Source organism: Giraffa tippelskirchi, chromosome 8 (assembly GCF_054371585.1).
Source record: "Giraffa tippelskirchi isolate mGirTip1 chromosome 8, T2T-mGirTip1v1.2.pri, whole genome shotgun sequence".
NCBI lineage: Eukaryota > Metazoa > Chordata > Mammalia > Artiodactyla > Giraffidae > Giraffa > Giraffa tippelskirchi.
In genome coordinates this window covers 3,001,763-3,018,451 of record NC_137282.1, presented here as the reverse complement: position 1 = coordinate 3,018,451, position 16,689 = coordinate 3,001,763, and the positions used below count along the sequence as shown (strand labels likewise).

General features: G+C 42.9%; 1 protein-coding gene across 3 annotated transcripts in view; it reads right to left on the bottom strand.

The window, feature by feature from the left end:
- LOC145517812 (ubiquitin-conjugating enzyme E2 E2) overlaps nucleotides 1-16,689 on the bottom strand; it is a 362,107-nt gene that overhangs the window by 184,135 nt on the left and 161,283 nt on the right. Inside the window, exon 4 of one of the 3 annotated variants that reach the window (XM_081520991.1) lies at nucleotides 11,237-11,271. The exons of the other annotated variants lie outside the window; for them this stretch is intronic. Within the exon in view, the coding sequence (XP_081377117.1) occupies nucleotides 11,237-11,271 (35 nt within the window). The remainder of the gene's footprint in view (nucleotides 1-11,236; nucleotides 11,272-16,689) is intronic. 3 annotated transcript variants of the gene reach the window in all.

The following is a 16,689-nucleotide window of genomic DNA, read 5'->3' as shown; positions in this document are numbered from 1 at the left end:
GACGGCAGCCCTGCAGGCTCCCCCGTCCTTGGGATTCTCCAGGCAAGAACACTGGAGCGGGTTGCCATTTCCTTCTCCAATGCATGAAAGTGAAAAGTGAAAGTGAAGTCGCTCAGTCTTGCCCACTCTTAGCGACCCCATGGACCGCAGCCCACCAGGCTCCTCCATCCATGGGACTTTCCAGGCAAGAGTACTGGGGTGCCATTGCCTTCTCCACCAGGTCCATTCATGTTGCTGCAAATGGTATGAATTCATTCCTTTTTATGGCTCAGTAGCACTCCACTGTATACACGGACCGCGTTTTCTTTATGCATCCACCCTTGGATGTGTAGGGTACGTCTGGGTCTCGGTCGCTGTGGACATGCTACAGTGAACACTGCGGCGTGTGTATCCTTTTGCACCACATTTGTCTGGATTTATGCTCAGGGGTGGGATTGCTGGATCACATGGTAGTTCTATTTTTAGTTACTTAAGGAACGTCCACCCTGTTCTCTACACTGCCACATCTTTATGAATGGCATGACCTTGGAAAGACTAACACTAGCTTTGACTATTTGGTTCCACCTTCCAGGCAGCTGAGGTAAAACTCCTAAGTGACCCTGTTTTATACTCAAGTCACTGTTATCATTTATTCTTTAAAACAAGCTTCAGTGATCTTCATGGAGTAAAGTATCCTTCAGAAGGGCTGAGATTTTAACGTGGCACTAGTTAAGGGAAACTCAATAAAAATGTCAAGTTATTTTGAGTGACATCAGGGACAGTACTGCCATGATTTTCTGCTATTTTGATCTAGATTTGAGTTGGAGATAAAAGGGTGTCTCCAACTGACAGATTATGTAAATTTATGAATACCTAAAATGCGTAAATGGGTTTGCCTGGTGGCTCAGCAGTGAAGAATCTGCCTGCCAACGTGGGAGACGGGGGTTCGATCCCTGGGTGGGGAAGATCCCCGTGGCTGCCTACTGCAGTGTTCTGGCCTGGAGAATCCCATGGACAGAGGAGCCTGGCGGGCTACAGTGCACGGGGTCACAAAGAGTCAGACAGGACTTAGCGACTAAACAGCAACAAAATGAGGCATCTTGGGGACTGCAAACGTCTAAGCGGAGTTAACCCACATCAAGCGCGGAAGCTGACGTACCTCCTGCTCAGCTCAGTCTCTCCAGACCTCCCTCGTCTTCCTCGGCTGTTCAGTGTCTCACCGGACGGGCCGCTGTCAACAGCCCCCAGTCGAGAGCCTGGACATCGCTCAGTGCCTCTCCTTTCTTTTCACCCAATTCTTACTGGCGTTTAGAATTCTCGAGAAAAGTCCTTAACAGAATTTTACAGGGAAAAACTAGCCGAAAATGTTATAGCTCTGCATAACCATCTGCCAGGACCCAGACTTTCTACCAGCTGGTAACACATGCTGTGACTGAAAACCCATTTCCGTCTGTCAGAGGACCTGACTTTTGACTGATATGCGCCACTTACAAGCCCTGGAACTTCAGAACTTTAAGAAAGGCACCAGCCACTGTGTTGGACGTTTCACATAACCCTATTCCATTCTCACAGCTCAACGAGGTAGGTATATCACTCACGTTTTGAAAAACGGATGCAAACGCTCAGAGAGTTAGCAGACCTGACCAAGTGTGCAGAGCAGAAAGACTTGGAATTCAAGCTGAAATCCACCTAGCATCTTATGCTACACCATGTGACTTACCGTCCATAAAACTTTCAATAAAAATAAACCCAAGGATATTATAGAGAAATCCATTGCTATACTTCTCAAAAATACCCTGGTTATAAGCAGCATCAACTCTGTCCACACTTTATTTCACATCAGAGAAATACCTAAATACCTGAAGTACCTGAGTCAAAGTATACAAGCCAGATTTCCTAATACTAACAAGGTGGCTGAACTAAATTAGAAGAATGGGCGACAGACTGTGGTAAACTACTTGTATCTCAGATTCTCTTGCACTCAAAATATCCACAATTTAATATGATTAGACAGCACAGAAAACTGATGGGAATTTACAGGCAAAGTGCCTCTGCCCGTTGCCAAAGGAGTCCTGACCACAGACATAACAGGTTTGACAAATACTGGAATGCTAACGCTGCCGTCCTTGGGGCCGCAGAGTCGGACACGACTGAGCGACTGAACTGAACTGAGTGTTCAAGTTGGCCATTATCTTAAGCACAGAGCATTAAAATCTGCTTCTTAAACTGCCAAGAATGCTGACCTCAGAAAAATTTTTGCAAAACAAGGTTACCTGGGACTGCTACGAACACACTGATAAAACAGAATTAAAAAAAAAAAGGAAACCAGTAGCCAGTTTTCACTCATGACCTGTTCAATTCCAGATGCTGTATTTCTAACAGCCATTCAAGTGATCTATTCATCAAATAACAAGAAAAACAGACTCAGAGCTTAATGTAGGAACAATCGGTTTATGCGCGCTCAGTCGTGTCCGACTCTTTCCGACCCCACAGACTGTAGGCAACCAGGCTCCTCTGTCCATGGGATTCTCCAGGCAAGAATAGTGGGGTGGGTTGCCATTCCCTTCTCCAGGGGATCTTCCCAACCCAGGGCTCAAAGCCGGGTCTCTTCATCGCCTGCATTTGGCAGGCAGGTTCTTTACCACTGGCGCCACCTGGGAATCCAATGGGGAAGGCGTCTAAGGTAATTCTCACCTGTTACAGAAACACTCCACTGATCTGGGCATTTACTTTTGATGAATGCAGAGTTGGGGGGGGGCAGGAAGAATAGTTTACTAGTTTACACAGTTCAAATCTTACCGCAGTCACATAAAAAGCCAATGTTCAATAGACACCAATACAGATATTCATCATATGTTATTTCAACATGCAGAATCTCATTATTACTGAGTTTATAAAGAAACAAGTGTATTATGCCTGGGTGTGTGTAATACAACATCATTCTCTTTAGAAAGGAACATCACAGAAAGGGAATCCAGAGACTACAGGCAGAGCTTGTTTCTCAGATACGGTCAGTAGTACTTTGCGTTCAGTCCCTGCACAGAACCACAGAGATAAGGAGACGGCGGTGAGAGAGGCTAAAGAAAGATCCACAGACAGACGATCATGAGAGACACGTGGACGGCCCGCTTTCTGGTTGTTGACAGGGTCGAGTCTCCTCTTGCTGTAAGCAGAGCGCTTTTGCTTGTCCTCTGACTATTTTTAAAGTGACTGCTACTCTACCATGGCACTCATCACATGGCGTCACCGGGAGGGCTCAATGTGCTGATGACAGAGCCCTGTTGTGTGGCTGCAGCGTTACTCCTATAACCTGTGTGCAGAGTCAACAACAACTTTTCGATACAGCGTTGTATCACTTGACATCCACAATTGACAAACAACAGAACAAAACACAAGGCTGGATTTTAAAATCGGGCCTTGGCAATGAACGGCACAAGACTCATTTTATTAGATCCCAGGAAAGTGAAAGTGAAAATGTTTGAGAGGTGCGGTTTTTATCTGCTTGTGACCATCGCCGCAACGACCATGAAATCCTGCCCATGGGTATTTCCCTGAATGCGCAGATCGAGTACTGCATTAAGTGATAACTGTACAAAAATAATCACATTGATTCAAGAGGTTAAATTCATTTTAGTTTCATTAAGTTTTGCTTTGTAATCTTTGCCTCGCTTTATGAAAGAATTTTTGCTTATTAATTCTGAGTAAGTATAAGCCAACCCCCCCTCCGCCAGCCAGCCAGCCACTTCCCCTGCCTTTCTAAAAGCAGCATCCGATGTGCACCCGTGGCCCCCATGCCCCAGTCCCCAGGCAGCCTGCAGCCTGTCCAGCCCGAGGCAGGGCGACGGGGGCCAGGCTCAACCACGCCACGGACTGGGGTGCAAACAGCAGCGCTTTGAGGCTGCAGGCCCCCTCTGGGCCTTCAGCGGAGTCACAGCAGTGAGGCGTCTAGTGCTGGATCTGAAAGGAGGTATCTTGGAAAATTACTGAAATCAAAATGTGCCTTGTGTTACTGCTAATAGATGCCAATTTAAAAGCACATAACTAGAATAGGAACCTTATTTCATATACTGTAATTCTAATGACGCTGCAGCTATATACCTGAACACAAGTCAGATGCGGTTGTTTTTCTATTTTGTATCTAATGAAAGGAAGCCACACACACGTATGTTTGTATAATATGGTTGAAAATCTTCACGACGTTGTGGCTAAAATAACTAACGTATTTTTTATTTATTCATTCATTCATTTTTGGCTGCACTGCGTCTTCAGTGCTGCTCGGGCTCCCCTCGTTTCGGGGTGTGGGGCTCCCCTCTGTTGCGGGGGCGGGGCTCCCCTCTGTTGCGGGGGCGGGGCTCCCCTCTGTTGCGGGGTGCGGGGGCTCCTTTCTGTTGCCGGGTGGGGGGCTCCCCTCTGCGGCGGGGGCTCTGGGCGCGTGGGCTTCAGCAGCTGCAGCGCAAGGGTCTGGTCTGGCGGTTCAAGGGCCCCGGAGCGCAGGCTCAGAGTTGCGGCGCACAGGTTCAGCGGCTCCGGCACGTGGCATCTCTCCGGGTCAGGGATTGAACCTGTGTCTCCTGCACGGGCCGGCGGATTCCTATCCACTGGACCGCCAGGGACGTCCCTAATGTATTCTAATACAAAATATCAGCTCCCGGATTAAAGTTCTCGAGGCATTTTCTAAACGTTCTCAATTCTGATCCTTAACTATTATTCATGTTTAAGTGAAACTAGAAAAATCTGAAAATCGTTCTGGCTAGAGTGGGTTTTTTAGCCCATCGCTGGTGCACTTCATTTGGAAGCACTGGAGGTTCCCAAGCAGGACCGCTGTGCTGGGGCTGACATTGCTTGGAGGTTGTTGCAGAACGCCCTAACCTTATTCTAAGTTTATATTCTTTGCCAGTAAAGACAGGGTGGTTACCAAGGAAGGGGCCTAGAGTGGCAGGGGGAGAAATAAAATACAGGAAGGCCGGAAGCCAGTTTCAGGGGAGTGTCAAGGGCTTCTCCGCCACATCCCAGTACCTGCATGGCAGAAGGAGAACGTTTTTTGATAAAGGGGACAAGAGGGGAAAGCTAAGAACAGTACAGATTCCCCAGAGCAGGGCAGTTGAGAGCACAGGCTTTGCAACCCATTAGACCAGGGTGCAAAGAAAATGCTCCTTTGTTTCCATTTCATAGACACTTGATCTTAATGAACTCTCTCTGAGCCTCCGTATTCTCATCTGAAAAATGAGGATAACAGTATTTCTCATAGAATTTCGAGAATTAAATTGGATAATACATGAAAATATGCCAAGCGGAATCCTTGGCACAGAGTAAAGTGAGTCGCTATGCAGAGGTTGCCACCATCATTTTTCTTGCTTTGAGGACTTCTTCCATACTCCTTCCCCAGCCTGCAAAGCGTCTGCTCACCGCCCCAGGCTCACCTTGCACCATCTTTTCACCACACTTTCCAGCCACCCGGTCTTCTTTCAGGGACCTGATTCCTGCCTTAGGCTCTACACGAGCCTCTCTACACAGAACGTCCTCCCCAAAGACACTAACATGATATTCCTTCTAAGGCCACCAGGCCACAGCTTAACCATCACCTCCTGAGAGGCCTCCCTAACCATGCACTCTGCGGGCACACAGTCCTTCTCCAGCAGAAGCCCAGGTTTTACGTGTGGACGGAGCACAAGGTGCGTCTGCTCCCCTCTGCCTCAGCTGTCCTTTGAGGACTACCTGTCCGGCCACATTAGATACAGGGTGAGGGACGTGTCTCTTCAGAGGTTGTTCACAGCTGTGTCTCTTGCACCCGGAACGAGTCCCAAGTACCAGCAGAAGCAGGAGAGGAGGGAGAAGGGGAGGGAGGGGGAAGGAAGGAAATCTCAGGGTGAAAAAAAGGGATCTGAGGGTTTAAAGGTCAACATTGGATTGGCCAAAAGGTTCTTTTGGGTTTTCCCAGAACATTTAAGGAAACCTGAACAAGCTTCTTGGCCAACTTGATACAATTTGATAGGATTTGGTTTTCTATGTGAGTTGACAGTAAGTGAATTTTTGTACCTAACTGCAGTACTGAAAGGCAGGGGATCATGGAAGAAGGGTTTCGGAAGGACACACACACACACACACACACACACACACACACACTCACACGGACGTGTGTGTCCACCTGCAGATTTCAGGAAGAACTTTGAGAGTGAGCTGCCTGCCGGCCACAGGCTCCCATCCACAGGACGCATCAAGTCACCCTCTGTTGTTTTTCCTCATCTATACATTAAACGGCTCACTTGATTGCTTTCTGTTTTCTTTTATGACTACGTGTGGTTTGTTAGGCAAAGAGATTAGCCAAGAATTCTAATCTGTAGGAACGTTTACATGTCTTTATAACAGATACAGGGTTTCCTGACTTCGGTATTCTGGCAAATCTATTTTGCAAAATAAAAGCTCAGAATCTCTGCAAAACTACATTAACAGGGCTTCATAAAATCTCATCAGCAGCATTTTGTTTGATCAATGGAATGATAATAGTTCAGACAGGAATGTGTTGCCGTTTTCATGCTCTGAAATATTAGAATGTTCAAGAGAAGGGAGTAATCAAAGCAACCTGCTGTGCAGCAGAGGAAGGAGTGTAATTCTCAAGTGCCAAAGGAGGATGCGAGTGCTTCAGCAAAGCGAGAAAGAGCCCACAAATGGTCTATAAGGATTTTTTCCCCCACTTTCACACTAGCAAATGTTAACATAAATAAACATATTTCATAATGGAAATGGTGGTGGTTTAGTCACTAAGTTGTATCTGACTCTGTGTGACCCCGTGGACTGTAGCCCGCCAGGCTCCTCTGTCCATGGGATTCTCCAGGCAAGAATACTGGAGTGGGTCGCCATGCCCTCCTCCAGGGGATCTTCCCGACCCAGGGATTGAACCTGGGTCTCCTGCATTGCAGGCAGATTCTTTACACTGAGCTACTTGGGAAGCCCATGAATTGTGCACATAATTTTGTAAATAATTTGAATTGGCCTTTACATTGCTAAATTTTTAGTTTGCATTTTATTTCTGAGTGCATCATATGTAGCTGTAACTTCTAAGAAGAAAAAGTATATGTTCTACGAGTTTTCTCATAATTACACTAACAATGAAGTATTTACTATGAAGTTTGTGTTTCTGAGACCTGATTTCAAGGTTTAAATCCAGAAATAAGATGCATTATCAACATTAAGGCGTTATTTTTCCTTCAGAATTTCTTGAATTCTCCTGGCAGAAACGATGGCATTTCCAATAATTTGCAGAAGATTTATTCTACTGGTAAAGAAATAAAAAAATGAAACTAGGGAAATGCCATTTTGACAAAAATATAGAGGTGAGCTGAAAATGTTCACTTAGCACATATCCCTTTAAACAGACATTTTACACCAAGTTCTCCATGAGTGTAAAGGGAAAAAGTCTCCTGAACTTTCCAACTCTGACGCTGTCACTACCACGTCTCTCCTAAGACCTGTATTCTTAGGTTCTTGGTGATGCGCCATCCATCCCCAAAGCTGGACAGAGCAGAAAGACCAAGACCACAAGATCAGACATTCCAAAACACAGCGACTACTTTGGCAAAAAAACAGATGGTGCTGAGGAACCCTACATCCCAAGTTTATCCCCACGGACTGTAGCCCACAAGGCTCCTCTGTCCATGGAATTCTCCAGGCAAGAGTACTGGAGCAGGTTGCCATCTCCTTCTCTAGGGGATCTTCCCGACCCAGGGATCAAACCCACGTCCCAGGCATTGGGAAGTGGGTTCTTTACCACTAGCACCACCTGGGAAGCCCACTTCAACAACAGAAACCAATAAAGCCATTCTTGGGTGGTGGACTCTTCCAAAACAGCCGGTGGACTCGACCTGTCGTACTGGCTACAGTTTGCCGGCTCTCTGCCCCGAAGTACTGTCATCCACAAAACCAGTCAGGTCCTCGGCTCTGACATGCACCTGTCTCTCCTCCTAAACCTTTCCCCTGTGCCTCTGAGAACGGTGATCTCCATTTTTCCCAGGCATCAGAGCCATGTGAATCATCTGAGGGCCTGTTAAAACACACACTGGAGGGCCTCTCATCCAGCATTTCTGACTCAGTCAGTCCAGGGTAGGGCTGGATAATTCATATTTCTAACAAGTGCCCAGGGGGTAGGGGGTGCTGCCGGCCCAGGGACCACACCTTGAGAATCACTGCTCAATATTATCGGCAAACCCCACACGACACCCTCAGCCTCTTTTTACAACAGAGCAGCCCTCGGCTCTCGGAACCCACCTGCACATATTCTCTTCTAACCGATACCCTAGGAGCCTGCGTTGGCATTTCTTCTCCCTCATCCTCACATCCAGTAAAACACGGAGTCATGTTATTTGATGACCCGCGTATATTTTGATCTACCCACCTCCCACCTTGCTCCCAGCTCCCACCTTCCTCCTTGTCAACAGTGTGCCCCAAGTGTTTTTCAGAATGCGTGCACAATGATCCTTTTAAGATGGGAAACTTCCTTGCTTAAAACCACCCTTCTGAAGGCTTTCCGAGGCCATAGGACATGCAGCCGGTCCGGGTCCCCGCCTTCCTCTGCCTTGGCTTCCTCCAGGCCGCCACGCCTGCTGTTCTCAGCCTGGGACTCTTTCCCTATGCAGTCAGCCAGCACTTCTCAGGCCGCAAGGGACATCCCCTCCAGACCAGGCCAAGGTTCCTCTAAGATGTAATTGTTTCTATCAGTCTTCACGTTAAAAAAATAAAAATAACTGACGTTTATTATACTAGGCATTTTTCCAAGCCCTTCATACAACTTGTTTGTTTAATACTCACAAAACCCCACAAGGTAGATGCTCTTAGAATTCTCTGCCTTCTCTCCTTCACTAAGCACACGAAGGAGCGGGGACACAGAGAGTTTAACAGTTCGCCCAAGTTCAAGTGGCCTGTAAGTGCAAGAGCCAGATGCACCCTGAAGCCCTGTCTCCAGCCCACAAACACCGCCTCTTGCGCGTAGAGAACTCCACCAGAGTCCAGTTTTCACATGGCCAGGCCCCACGCAGACAGTCCACACGGAGTCGGGCATTTATTAGGTACTCGAGTTGTTGAACGAACTGATTACATGTTAGCAGAATATTATCTATTATTCACTAGTCTGCATTATTAAGGCTTATGTCAAAAAAGGGCTTTCTACTCTGCCATTGGTCTTAGCATAACCAGTTACAGACCTTATCTTTTAACAACTGTAGTACTATTGTTATGTGGATCAAGTCCTCTAATTCCTTTCATATCCCACATTTTAATCTACTTGCTAAACCATTTCACTTATGTGCATATGTATATAAACAACAGAAAGTCAGCACAAACAGAACATTAAGTTATTACCATAATCTAGTTATTAAATTTCTGTGACAGTTATTTTTAGAGAGGAATACATATCCTTGTGGAATATCCTTATATTCAAAGGGTACAGGGTACAGCAGCGATGGAGGGGTAAAATATTGTCTTAAATCACCATTTCATTCCATCTATTACAGTTTTATTACTTTAAGATGCGATACACATATCCCTTACAGTCTAAATTCTCCGTAAGTAAAGCCACACTATCCAAACTCGGGAAATGTGACAAAATGTTTAAGGTGGAGCTGTTTTCCTTTGCTATTCAAGCCGGGGATCAAACGTATCTAATAAATAATGAGGCATCCTTCATTACACAAACTCAGGAAGCAAACAGACTCACATGGTAGAGAATACCTGAGTTTAGTTTATTTTGAGATTTTAAATTAAAGAGGGCATGTGTTTTGGTTATTTGTCCAAGAGAGGCATAGGCTGAAAAAAAAAACGCTGAGATTTTATGTCTCCTTGGGACACTGATCATATTTCTAAATCTTTTCAACATCCCTGGACATAGCATCTCATAGATAGCCCATAAAAATTTTGATGAGCTCTTACTGTGTTAATACAGCCAAGATAAAGTTCTCATTCCTAAAGTTTCATTTCATGTAGATTATAAATCTGTTTTAGACTATTATGAAACTAGTATTTAAAGAATATAGCTGTCCCAATAATGACATTTACAGTTTACAGAACACACACACACACACACACACACACACACACACACACACACGACCCTTCCCGCTCCCAGTCTAAGACACGGTCTACGCTAACAAGCCATTATTCTCCTTTCCTGTCATTTCAGTCTCCTTAACCTGGCTGGTTCTTCAGTCTTCTTAACACAGCGGCACTTATGTAACAGGGAGACCAGTCACCTTGCAGAACCTCCTCCACAGGGCTGTGTGCGCCATTTCTCTGTGGTCAGAGCTGTGTTATGTGTTTGGGCAGCAGTAACTCAGAGGAGGCGGCACAGTGTCTCCTATGGGGGCAACTGATGACATTTACACAAGGTTTGTAGACTAGATAGTAATACGTATATTGATGTAATACCCTTATGATTACAAGTGTACTCTGATTATATAAAAGTATACCTTGGTTTTTAGGAAATATATGTCAACTTATTTAGAGGTAAAAAGGCACCACATCTATAACTAGATTTCAAACAGACCAGCCAAAAACACAAGGCAAAACAAAACAAAAGCTTGTCTGTGTGTTTGTAGAAAGAGAGAAAGAATAATTAAGTAAATGTGGTAAAGCTTCAACATTTGGGGAATGTGATCGAAGGGTAAATAAAAATTATTTTTCCTATTCTTGCAACGTCCCATAACCCTGAAATTATTTCAAAATAAAAAGGCAAAAAAGGGAAAAATAAAAATTAAAAGAAATAAAATGACCAGTGTCCTACAGGTAACCCCAGGAACCCAAATAACCAAAGTTTTTTAAAATGAATTACAGTTGATTTATAATATTGTGTTATTTTCAGGTGTATAGCACAATGATTCAGATATTTTTCAAACTATATTCCATTCCAGGTTATTACAATATACTGAATATAATTCCCATTGTTTTTGTTCAGTCGCTAAGTCAGGTCCAACTCTTTGTGACCCCATGGACTGCCGCATACCAGGCTCCCCGACATTCACGACTACTACAGTCTATGGGGTTGCAAAGAGTCAGACATGACTGAGCAACTAACACTTTCACACTTTTCACTTTTTCATATATACAAATACAAACTTGTATATTTATATTACTTATTAATTTATTAAAATGTGATAATGATGTGATTTAGATATATATAAGCATGAATCCCAAAAGTAAAGATATAACAATATTTTTATTAATATATAACATGTGAAAAACCACAGTAACAGTAAATTTGAGTTTTACATACCCTTTCAATGCAAGGTTGTTCAAAGTAGAAAGCATCTACAAAGATAAACCAGAAAGAGTTTTTTAAAAGACAGGATTAAAATAAATAATCTCGCTGGGAGTCTGCTAAATCATATACTTCAAAAAAAAAAAACCCAACAAACTAAAGAAAACTATATCTATGTGAATATAATCTCCATATTCTTAGTAAATATTATCCTGTACCAAGTAAGTAATACTCAATCATTTTTACGTGAACAATTTCTCCAAAAATGAATTCAAAGAGTGTGAGGAAACTATTCCCACAAGAAATATTTTACAGAACCCTCTAGAGTGTCTGGAACTGATGACAATTGGTAATACTAAAAGAAAAACTGAAAAGTAGGAAAAAAACAATTTAAATGGCTTCACTGATTTCATAGAAGAAAAATTCTACGCTTGGAATGGTTTTAAAATAAATTTAAGTTTTAGAAAAATATAGTTTAATGGTCAACTAACATTGCAAATGTGTAAGGGTCCACACCTGTGTAAGCTATGAGGGTTTCCCTTATAGCTCAGTTGGTAAATCATCTGCCTGCAATGTAGGAGACCCGGGTTCAATCCCTGGGTGGGGAAGATCCCCTGGAGGAGGAAATGGCAACCCACTCTAGTATTCTTGCTTGGAGAATCCCATGGACAGAGGAGCCTGCAGGCTACAGTCCACGGGGTCGCAAGGGTCAGACACGATTTAGCGACTACACCACCACCATCAAGGATCCACACATTTCACGAATGGGGGACTCGAGAGCTGCACGACCTCGTTTCACTGAGCTGGCACCCCTGGACAGCAGGTTTGGAGAGCCCAGACTGCCACTCCAGCTGTGCCTGGGATTTCATTGCTGTGACTTGGGGAACTGCTGTTCACTCAGCTCAACCCTACACGGAGTCCCTCCCTGCTGGAAGCCTGCCCACCCCTCCGTGTGGCCCTGCTCTTATCTGGTGAGAGGGCGTAGGTTTGGGCACCTTGCCAGTGGTCTCCATAGCATTCTATTTCACCCCACCCTGGATTTTGCATTAAAAGTAACTGCTCATGTTGTTATTGTGGTAAAATATATGAGGTGAAGTGAAGTGAAAGTCACTCAGTCGTGTTGTTGGACTCTTTGTGACCCCCTGGGATTCTCCAGGCCAGAATACTGGAGTGGGTAGCCATGCCCTCCCCCAGGGGATCGTCCCAACCCAGGGATCAAACCCAGGTCTCCTGCGTTGCAGGCGGATTCTTTACCATCTGAGCCACAAGGGCTCACATGGTAAAATATATGCAACACAGTATTTACCATTTTAGCCACTTAGGTGTATAACCTGGTGTCGTAAGCACGTTCACAAAGCTGTGCCACCATAACCACCATGATTCCCAGACCGCTTCATCATCCCAGACACAAACTCTGTGCCCATTACATATTGACTCTGCTTCCGCCCAGGCAACTTCTGTTAGACTCTCCGTGAATCTGCCTCTTCTAGGTGCCTCAGAAGGGGAATCATAATGATACTTGCCTTTTTATTGCTATTTACTCCTAACACTGTTCACAGATTTACTTAAAGCGAGCACTGAGAAACCATGATGCTCTTACCTGATTTTATCATCTGATACTGGGCTCAATCCCTGGGTCAGGAAGATCCCCTGCAGAAGGGAATGGCTACCCACCCCCTCCTGGAGAATTCCATGGACTGAGAAGCCTGGTGGGCTACAGTCCACGTGGTTGCAAAGAGTTGGACACGACTGAGCAGCTAACACTTTCACTCCTTTCACAGATAGATGACTATTAGGTTATTTCAACCATGACACCCATTCAGCCACAGCCAAAAACCTAGCAGGCTTCAATAAACTGTTATGACAGATATACAGTATTTGGTATGATTCAAGACAGGATAATTCCTGAGACACGACACACATTCCACGATGCTTTTGATAAATTGCTCACCTTTGCCAGCTTGTGACTTCCCTTCCTTTCAGCCCAAGCCGACTCTACCTGAGGAATGGTAGGCATCTAAATGCCTAACACTGAAACCACAAGACACCTCCACATGCCCCACGCTAGCCTATCAGAATTAGAAACAGGTGACCTTTGTACTTCCTGTCTTCTTAATCAGCTCTCTCTCACCGGATGGTGATCCCAACACCTACACAGCTCGGAGTCCTCAAAACCCCTCAGGGCCTAAGCAAGTCACCCCCACTGGCTTGACAACTACTTTTTTATGATAAGAGATTTTTAGTCCTCAGCTAGTTGACTCTGGCATGGCAGTTTAAAAACACATTTTAATTAAAATGATTCCCATAAGACTGAAAACATTTATACAGGAACCAATATACTATGTAAAGAATTACAGAAAAAATCAGGGTGCCAGCAGATAGCAAATAAAGCAAAATGCTTCAGCTTTCAAAAGTATGTATTTTTGCCCACCTATGAGGAAAGGAACAATGATTATTAGAGTAGATATATTATTTAAAGTCTTACTAAAAGATCTTTATTTTCTTCTTTTAATAGTCTAACAGGACTGAAAAGAATTCTAAGAACATGGTATACCAAGATTTGCAAGACATTTGCTAAGCTATCCTATGATATTCAAGATAGAAAAGTAGGTGGATCTTTAGTTAATTGAAGGACCCAACTCAAACAGTACTAACTAATAGTTTGAGATCAAGTTGCAACTTGTAAAGTGTGACATGCTTTGAACCTTGTCCAGTCCCTTTTAACACTTACCGGGTAATTTTCACGAAAGAACAGAAATGAGGAATTTACACATACCACAAAGCGAGGAAGGGCAGTTAACATCAGAATTAATCTTTTTAAAAAGTTTGTGAAGAAGTGAAAAATACAATAAAACACAATGAATTCTTTCAGTCCTTATCAAGGTCTCAGTGTATTTCAGGTCCGGTGTCAGGAATTTGGTTTATAAAAATTTGGCAGATCTGACTCACAGACTATCTTTTGTTTAAAAAAATTTTTTTATACAGTTTTTAAAGTCTACTTTCCATTTACAGTTATTTCAAAACATAGGCTATGTTCCCCATTTGTACAATACATCCTTGAGAACACCTTACACCCGGTAGGTTACACCCACTCCACAACCCCATTCTGCCCTTCCCCCCTTCCCAGCGATAACCCACCGGTTTGCCCTCTGTATCTGTGAGTTTGCTTCTTTTTTTTGTTTCATTCACTCGTTTGTGGTATTTTTCAGATTCCACATATCAATGATATCATATAGTACATGTCTTTCTCTGACTTATTTCACCCAGCATAAAACCCTCCAAGTCCATCCATGTTGCTGCAAACGGCAAAATTTTGTTCTTTTCTACGGCTGAGTAGTACTCCCTCGTGTGCATACATACACCGCATCTTCTTCATCCATTCATCTGTGGATGGACATTCAGGTCGCTTCCACATCTTGCCTATTGGAAATACCACTGCTATGGATATTGGGGTGCATGTATCTCTTCAAATTAGTGGGGGGGGGTGGATATACACACAGGAGTGGAATTGCCCTGTCATATGGTAGCTCTATTGTTAGGGTTTTGCGGAGCCTCCGCACTGTTCTCCACAGTGGCTGCCCCCATTTACATTCCCACCAACAGTGTATGAGGGTTTCCCCACATCCTTGCCCTTTTTGATGATAGCCATTTGACAGGTGTAAGGTGACTGTGGTCTTGATTTGCATTTCCATTATGAATAGTGATGCTGAGCACCTTTTCGTATGATCTCAGGCTCATTTCACACTTTCCCTCCCTACCCCTGGGATCAGCTTCTTCTCCAGGGAAGTCGGCTGTCTTTCAGTGGGAAAGGCGGCAGCACGATCTGGGTATAGGTGTACTCACTGCTCTGGGAACTGCCCTTTTCTGTGGATGGAACAGGAAACACCTTTCTGAAATATCATGAGCTCATACTGACGGTAACCATTCACATTGGACATTGTAGGATTTTTCCCTAACTTCTTTCATTTAACTTTTATTTCATTTGTAACTTTCTGTTACGCTGAATATCTTGAGTTCTAATAACATGCTTATCAATTTTTATACATAAACATTAACAAATTTTAAAGTTACAATACTACTATTATTAGAAACAACAAAACTAGTGAAGGAAGTTCAAGATTTCTGTGCAGTTTCATGTCCTTACAATATAACTCACTAAAGATTTCTCACTTTTTCATATACCAAATTTCCACACGTTCTTGGTATACTCCAAGATTTTATATTCTGTTCTATTCTGATCCATTCTTCTTCCAGGGATAACTGAATCTTAGTAGGTATGTGATAAATCCAGTGGATCTCTAACTGAATGGGGAAACAGCAGGCACAGTTTCTGACAGAAAAGCCTCAGTTTCTTTTCTTTTGTTCAGTTCTTCATTCATTTTCTAGTTCACACTCTGGCAAAGGAACACACCTAAGACTTTCAAGTTTTGGTTTAAAGTTGCAAAGGAAAAATAATCTTAAGTGTTTTGGGAAGACTTGAAACTGAGAAGCATGAATTAGGCATCCAATTCAATCAAAAACAGTACTTTATATATACAAAAATTTCACTTCTGTAAACTATAAAAATTCATGTATTGTTTTCAGTTTTTTTTTAAAAAAAAATCAAAGCTCAGATAGGAACTACTTAGGCTTTCCAAAGGAGCAAAATTTGCTTTTGTTTATCCTGGAGCAGAGTTTAAAATACAAAGAGCTTTCAAAGTAAGCTAAATGCAAAGAATACCATCAACAAACAAGGAGAGAAATTCAGCAAGTATCCCTTGAATAGCTTTCCTGAAAGAACTGATTTATTTGAGGGGATTAATAAAGATAGCTTTGTTTAGTGTTACAAAATGGCATAAAGAAACCAGCAAAATGACTGTACAAGGAGATGACACAAGTCTTTATAAAAAACTTTTCTAAGTTTTGTAATGAGTCAGTTTAATACGGGACAATAAAATAACAAACAGACATCAAAACCAATTATGAAAATAATCTACCACCTCTGATTGTTTGCCTTCTTAGTGTGTTTCCATGTTCTTTCAAAAATACTAGCTCAGTATTTAAGTAGAATGGGAACTGACAAAGTCAAAGTATTACATTTTCTAATATATATTTTATTAATATCAGAGTATTAATATGTAGCTTTTCACTAAATGATGAAATATTACATGTGTTTTAAAGTATTATTGTTAAAAGCTTTAAGATTCCTCAGATATTTTAAGAGTAACTTACATTTCAGTAAAAATGCATTTGTAAATAAGAGATCATCATAATGCCATAAAGCTTTTAGTGAGATCTCTTGTCTCTTAATGTCCTAAAAATAACGGCCTTCTATGACCAAAAGTATAAGACAACAATGTTAATTAGTATATAGACTATCCCCCAAACAACAGTATTTTAAAAGAGGCTGGCAGTGAGAATTCCACTTGTGAAATATGCTATATATTCTATTGTCAACAATAAAAAATAATTACAGTGTAATTACAGAA